The sequence below is a fragment of the Mobula hypostoma genome, chromosome 11 (assembly GCF_963921235.1).
Source record: "Mobula hypostoma chromosome 11, sMobHyp1.1, whole genome shotgun sequence".
NCBI classification, from domain to species: domain Eukaryota; kingdom Metazoa; phylum Chordata; class Chondrichthyes; order Myliobatiformes; family Myliobatidae; genus Mobula; species Mobula hypostoma.
The window spans coordinates 114,970,030-114,977,529 of NC_086107.1; the positions used below are offsets into that span (position 1 = coordinate 114,970,030).

The following is a 7,500-nucleotide window of genomic DNA, read 5'->3' on the forward strand; positions in this document are numbered from 1 at the left end:
GCGATCTAACCCCAGGGTGGTATTGCTTTTTGTCTCAGGTTGGTGTTTTTACTTGGTAGTTTCTTGGTGAGTTCTGTCAGGGTGAAACACATTTCCATTTGCACGGTGGGTTTCGCTGGAGCGTTCTCCGGACAGTCCACGTCCTTTAACTTGATCTTGGCCGGGGTGAAGGTGATGCGTACTCGGATATCCACAACTGGGCGTGACCTAGGAAAGATGACAGGCACGCGTCACTGCACAGAGCACAGACGGTCTTTTTCTCTCCCATATATTGGTCCTTCTCCCTCCCCATCCCTCTCGCCGTACCTCGCCCTCTTTCTCTCCCCTTCTCCTTCCCGCTCTCTCTCTGTTCTCCCCGTTCTCTGTTCCACTCCCCCCATCTCTCCGCGTCACCCCCCGCTTCCTATCCGTCACCTCTTCTCCTCACCATCCCTCCGTCCTTCCTCAACCTGTCCCTCTCTGTCCACTCCTATCCTCCAACGCCCTCCCATCCCTCCTCCACTCCCCATTCCACCCGTCTCGCCCCTTTCTCCCTGCCCACTCCCTTCTCACTCCCGTTCCCTCCCTCTTCTCTCTCCATTCCACCACCAGGGGTGGTGCATCCGTGCTTGTCTGCTCGAGAATTTTCAGAACTTCAAACCAGGAGTTTACATCACTAGGAGGGATGTTTATATCAGCAGGAGTTTACGTCACCAATCGCCTCTGCTGGCCCAGGCACGTAGAAGTCAGGTAAGTCAGCTCAACAACGCCTCTAATTCTTCAAGAGGCTGCAGAAATTCGGCAAGAGGACCTGTCGAGCCTCGCCAATTTTTGTATTGATGTACCATAGAAAGCATCGTATCTGAATATATCACGGCGTGGTTCCGTATCTGCTCTACTCACAGCGTAAGAAACCCCAGGGAGTTAACGCTTAACTCGACGCATCATGGAAATCAACCTCCCCTCTTTGGACTCTGTCGACGCTTTCTGTTGCCTCAAGGATCACACACTTCTCAGTTCAGGTCAGATCCCGGACATTCTCGTTTCTCTCCGCTCCCACCCTCAATCAGGCAGAAAATACAAAAGCCGGACGGACAATCGACCTCATCGTGGCCCTTTCACCTTATTGTCCGCCTGCACTTTCTCTGCAACTGTTGCACTTTATTCTGCATCCTGTTATTGTTTTACCTTGATCTTCCTCAATGCACGGTGTAATGATCTGATCGATTGTGCAAAACGAGTTTCGTACTGTACCTCGGTACATGTGACGGCGTTAAACTGATTTACCAGAGGATACGAAAGTTTAAAAGCACGTACCAACAGGCTCAAGGACAGCTTCTACCCCGCTCTAGAACTGACCTCTAGAGTGTGGGCCTGAATCTCCCTCATCACTTCTATCCCCCAGTTAATAAATTGGTTTATTATTGTCACATTTACAGTGAAAAAAACTTGTTTTGAATACGATAGATCATTTCACTGCACAGTGCAAGGAGGTAGAACAAGGTAGAACAATACGGAATGACGAATAAAGTGGCCAGTCACAAACAAGAGAAAATCTGCAGATGCCGGAAATCCAAGTAACACACACAAAATGCCGGAGGAATTCAGCAGGCCAGGCAGCATCTATGGAAAAACGTACAGTCGACGTTTCGGGCCGAGGCCCTTCACCAGGACTGGAGGGGGGAAATAAAGACGAGGAGTCAGAGTAAAAAAGTGGGGCGGGGGAGGAAGAATCACAGGCTGATAGATGAAGCCAGGATGGCTGAAGTAAAGAGCTGGGAAGTTGATTGGTGAAAGAGATACACGGCTGGAGAACTGGAGAAGGGGGAAACCGATAGGAGAGGTCAGAACGCCATGGAAGAAAGAAAAGTGGGCGGAGCACCAGAGGGCGGTGATAGGCAGATAAGGAGATAAGGTGAGAGCGGGAAATGGGAATGGGGAACGGTGAAAGAGAGGGGGGCATTCAAGTTCAAGAAATCAATGTTCATACCGTCAGATTGGAGGCTACCCAGACGGAATATAGAGTGTTGCTCCTCCAACCTGAGTGTGGCGTCACTGCGACAGTAGAGGCCATATACTGACATACGGGAATGGGAATGAGAAGTGGAATTAAAATGCGTGGCCACTGGGAGATCCCGCTCTTCCTGGCGAAAGGAATAAAGTGTAACAGATACACAGTTGCACAAGATGCTGATGAGACCGAATTTGGAGTATTGCGTGCAGATTTGGTCACCTACCTACAAGAAGGATATTAATAAGCTTGGAAGAGTCCAGAGAAAATCACAAGGATTTTTAAAATACGTATTTATTGGGATACAGCGCGGAATAAACCCCGCTGGCCCTTCGCGCCGCGCTGCCCAGCGACCCTGACTTTAACTCCAGCCGTCTGTGGCAATAGATTCCCCATATTCAGCACCTCCTGTCTAAAGAAACTCCTTCTAACCTCTGTTCTAAAGGGACGTTTCGCTATTCTGAGGCCGAGTCCTCCGGTCTTCGATACATCGATAAAATTGGTGAGGGTTGACGGGGACGTGCCGAATTTCTTTAATCTCCTGAGAGTCACAGACGGCTACGGAAAACAAATTTACTGGATATATTTAAAGCCGAAATTGTTAGGGTCTTGATCAGCCAAGAGCGTCAATGGTTACGGTGAGAAGGCAGGAGAGTGGGGTTGAGAAAGATAATAAGTCAGCCACGATGGAATGGCGGAGCACTCGATAGGTTGAATGGTCTAATTCTTCTCCTGCGCCTTATCGTCCTATGGAGGTAGAGGCGCCGGTGAGACTTTTTGCCCTTGTCGTCTACGTGATTGGACCAAGACAGACTACAGACTACTTCACACCCGGTAACGTGAAGGCCCCAACTCTCTTGAGCTCAGACGGAGGAGATGTGGGGGACGCCTACCGAAAGAGGAAGACCTTGTTCATGGCGCCCACCGCGATGTCCACCAGACTGTCGCCGCTGAGGTCCAGGGCGCCGTGGATGGCGCGGCCGAAGTACTGGAGGCCGGGCTGCACGGCGGACGAGCGGATGTGCTGTCGGGAGGGAGTGAGAACAGATCTGGGTAGTGGTATCAGACACACCATCCTAGCGACAGAGCCACGCCGAGCAAGTGGCTCCAGGCAGCACCACCCCGGAGCAGGTGCTTCCTACCAGCCGGTTAAAGGCTGCACTGGCTGGGAAAATGCTCTCCGTAGCAACCGATAACAGGCAACGCTACCTGGAAACAGCTAATCGCCAGCAACCGGGGTCAGACTGACCTGAGCGACCGCCTGACTGAAGGACGGCGAGGGGAAAGGGGAGGGCAGAGCGAGGGACTGAGGGAGAGGGAGTAAGGCGGAGGGAGTGAGAGATGGAGGGAAGGATAGGGGAACCGAGAGGCAGACCGAACTGCAAGGGCCATGGAGGGACAGAGTGATTGACTGGGCTGTGGGCGGTCACAGGGCCCGAGGGACGAAGGAACAGACGGATGCTGGGAGGGACAGACTGACCTGTGCGGGAACCGAGTTCAGCCCAGTACTCGTCCCGTGATAGATATAGACGCCACCTCTCTTCTCGTCCTCTAGGGGCGCCCCGACCGCCACGTCCGACAGTCTGTCCCCGTTCAGGTCGCCCAGCTGGGCGATCGCCGTCCCGAACCGGGACAGGGGCTCCCCCCGGATACCAGTCAAGCGCATTTGGAGGTCCAACGTGCCCTGGGGGGTGGGGGGGTGGGGGACGGACAGCGGAGAAAAGAGTTTTAGGGAGTCACTCTCCCCATCTTCGTCCCTCTCTCTCTCCTTCCTGTCATCCCTCCTTCCAACCCTCCGTTCCCCATCGTTCCGTCTCTCTTTCCTCCTTCCCCACCTGCCCTTCCTTCCTCTCTCCCTCTCTCCTTCTCCCTCCTCCTGTCCATCTTCCCCTCTCTTCCCTCTATTTCCTCCCCTACATCTCTCCATTCCCTCCTCCTTGCCCTCCTCCCTTCCCCCACCTCCCTCTCCTCTGCACTTACCCTCTCGCCTCCCCCTCTCTCCATCCTCTCCCTCAGCTTGGACATACCTGTAGAAACTTGTAGACAAGTACCGTCCCCCCAGTGTCCTGTCCCCTGTGCAGGGGCGCGCCCACCAGCAGCAGGTCCGTCAATCCATTTCCCTTCAGATCCACCGGGCACAGTTCCGCGCCGAAGTACGCGCCGATCTGTCAATACAGCGTGTCCTTAGTGCTTCGGTGAGGGCGGGGGCGGGGGGGGTGGAATGGCAAAATGGGAGAATGGGAGAGAAGGATGTTGAGAGAGACCCGCGGAGGGAGGGAGCGGAAGTAAAAAGATAGGGTGAGGGAGACGTGATGAGGAGAGAGGAGAGGAAGGGGCTTTGAGGTGCGAGGGATTGGTTGAGCACTGTGTAGTGAACGTGGGGGGGGCGGGGAGGATGAGGACGCAGGGTAGTCGAAGGCGAGGTGAGAGGAAGTGAGTGAGTGAGCACAGAGGAGGATTCCTGAGGAGGGGAAAGGGAGGGTTGGTGAGGCAACGCGGTGAAGAGGGAAAGCGGGAGGGAGGGAGAAGCACAGGGGGGAGGGTTGTTGAAGAAAGAGGATGATTTCACCTGCTCCCACTCAATTTCCGCCGTGTATGTCGATCGTGTCCTTGACTGAGGGTAGACCAGGACCAGGCCCCGGTGTTTGTAGCGAGGGGCTCCCACTACGTAAAACGCTCCAGACGGGCTCTTTGCCTCCTTCAAGCTGTATCCTGGGAAGACATAGAAGGGCTGGTCTTACTGTCTTAGTTTTCCAGCTCCTTGCTCTTCTCAGGTCTAACCCGGTCTTCCAAAACCTTACCAGAATTTCCTTGACTACCCCCGGAAATTCCCAGTTTTCTCATCTCCTCCCAGGCCTTGCTGGACGATCCCGGGCTGTGGCAAACTATTCTAGACCATTCCAGACCGTCTCCGACTATTCCAGACAGTTGCTAACTATCCCAGACCTTTCCAGACTACCCTAGATTACAATTACAATACTCCTCGTCTCTGTGACACGGTTCCTCCCACACATTCCTGCCCGTTTCGGTGGCGCTTCCCTTCCCTGCACGCTTCCCCGTATCTGTGATCTCTACACCCCTTCCCGTTTCCGTGGCTACCTCACACTGCGCCCTCTCACCCAGGTAGGAATTTTTCATGTCCTCCTTGCGTCGAGTCTCGTTGATGAAGACCTTGGTGTTCGAACGGAACTCAAACAGCCCTCCCGACCAGTCGTACGCTCCAGCCGCCCCAAGGACGAAAGCGTTCTGAATGAAGGGAGGGGGAAGGAAGGAGGATGTGAGACTTTAGTCAAGAAATGGTGCGCGCGTCGGTTTGGTCTTTCCTACCTGTTCCTTCCTTTCCTCCTTGCCGCCTCTCCCATCGTGCCGTCCCTCCCTCCTCAATGCCCCTCCCTATGGTGCCCTTGCTTCCCCGTCTCTCTCTTTGCAGGCCTCCGTCCCTCCTCGACATCGCTCATTCCTCGCCGCCCGTCCTGCGGCGCTTCCTCCTTCTTGCATCCTCCTCTCGCCTCGCTCCTCAGGTCCCCTTCATCTCTCCTCGTCAGCCCTCCTTCTCACCACCCCTCCCGCAGCGCTCTCTGCCTCTTCACCTCCTCCTCTCTCTTCTATAGCCCGCCCTCCTCACCGGCTCCTCCATCGCTCCACACCTCCCCACCTTCCCTTCCTCCTCCCCTTTCCCCCCGTAGCACAGCTTCCTTCCTTTGCGCCCTCACTCCCCGCTGTTTCCTCCCGCGAAGCCCCCTCCTTCGTCAGCGCTCTTCCCCCTTTACTGTTTCCTCCCGCGGCGCTCGCTTCCTCCCTGGCGCCCCTCCCTCTGCTATCCTCAGCTCCCATCCCCTCTCCCTCTTGCCCCATCCCTCAACCTTCCTTTCTCAATGTGCTCTCTTCAAAGTCTTTCCCTTTTCATTACCCCTCCACTTGCCCTCCTACCGCGCTCCCAACCCCCTACTCTATCCTTGGACATCCCCGCACCCCGATCTATGACCGTTTCACCTACCGCCCTCCCACCCTCCCCCAGAAAGTGCTTATTTCCACTCACGGACGTCACCAACGAACTAATTCCTTCTTGAGCCATCTCCAATTGGAACGAGCTGACTCCCTTCTGATTCGTCCCTGCGGGAGAGACCACAAGCGGGAGAGTCAACCCTGGGGGAGGCGAACCGACGGTGGGTGTCGATATGTCAGGGATACCCTCATTTGTCCAGTTACACACCATTCGCCAAATTTCCTGACCAGGGGGGTCAGAGTGTGAGAGGGGCACTTCAGTCACTTCGCGAGGTGGATTTGGTCCGTACATACCACGTCCACCACAGCTCCTGTCCTCCTTGAACTTTCGAGAAACTCGGCAACATCTTGGGTGAAGCAGCCCACACAGCTGGTTCCTCCCCCACACAAATTTTTCCTCCCCTCTACCACCAGCATACAATGACCGCGGATCGCTCCGTGCACAAACCGCACCAGCGTTCACCGGACGGACTGCGCCTCCGATGCACGTCGCCTCTACCGTTTCGAAGGCTGCACGGAGGTTCAGGGAATGGGGGGAGTCTCTGAAATGTATCTGTTGTATCAGCCACTATCACCATCTCCAGCAGTGTGTTCCAGGCAGTCACCATTCTCCTAGTCAAAGACCTACATGCCTGAATATTCCTGCACTGACCTTAAAAGCATGTCCACTGGTGTTGGTTATTGCCGCCTGGGAGAAAGGAGCTGGCTGCTCGCTCTAACGATGCCTCACACAACCCCTATACACCTCTATGCAGACCCCTCTTATCCCCCTTCTGTTCAAAGAGATAAACCCTAGCTCACTAACCCTATCCTCATAGGACACACTCTAATTCAGGCAGATTCCTAGCAAATCTCCTCTGCGCCCTCTCTAAAGCGCCCACATCCTTCCTATAATGAAGCGATCAGAACAGAGCAGAATAGTCCAAATGCGGCCAGAGTTTTATAAAGCTGCAATATTATCTCGCGGCGCTCGAACTCAGCCCCCGACTAATGAAGGCCAACGCAGCATATGTCTTCTTAACCACCCTATCAACTTGCGCCGCCGCTTTGAGGGCTCCATGGACGTGGACCCCAAGGTCCCTTTGTTCCTCCACAATGACATGACTTTGTACAACTCTTTTAAGTTTGATTAAATAGTGTTGGCTACCTTCAATTGCAAATATCTTTTCCTGCAGTTGATTCTTGATGCTGTCCAGAGCTTTAAAGTCAGTGACCTGGAAAACATTGTCCTTCCGTGAAGCGATCGTCTCGAGCTCCTGCACCGCTTGATAGCTGTTGAACGCAGACCCCACCTTCGGAAGGCAAAAGGACAACTGTTGAGGGGAGTTACAAGCACTTTCTGGGATGGTGCAGTGGATGAGTAGTAGTTAGACTAGCAGGAAGCACTGCATAACGAGACAAACGAGAGGCTTATAGGCAGATATAGCGTGTATGGGGCAACAGAAGGCATTGGCTAGAGTAACCCAGGAGGGACTTGTTTGCAGTGGATGCGGGGTGTAACAGAA

At 54.2% G+C, this 7,500-nt stretch overlaps 1 protein-coding gene across 2 annotated transcripts in view; it reads right to left on the bottom strand.

Moving 5' to 3' along the window:
* The window catches only part of LOC134354153 (integrin alpha-M-like), a 54,746-nt gene that overhangs the window by 25,207 nt on the left and 22,039 nt on the right, over positions 1–7,500 (bottom strand). For both annotated transcript variants that reach the window (XM_063062979.1, XM_063062978.1), the window contains exons 9-16: positions 7,143–7,287; positions 6,030–6,103; positions 5,110–5,236; positions 4,560–4,702; positions 4,018–4,155; positions 3,471–3,674; positions 2,884–3,014; positions 53–207 (exon numbers count right to left, since the gene is read on the bottom strand). In XM_063062979.1, coding sequence (XP_062919049.1) covers positions 53–207; positions 2,884–3,014; positions 3,471–3,674; positions 4,018–4,155; positions 4,560–4,702; positions 5,110–5,236; positions 6,030–6,103; positions 7,143–7,287 — 1,117 coding nt within the window. The remainder of the gene's footprint in view (positions 1–52; positions 208–2,883; positions 3,015–3,470; positions 3,675–4,017; positions 4,156–4,559; positions 4,703–5,109; positions 5,237–6,029; positions 6,104–7,142; positions 7,288–7,500) is intronic.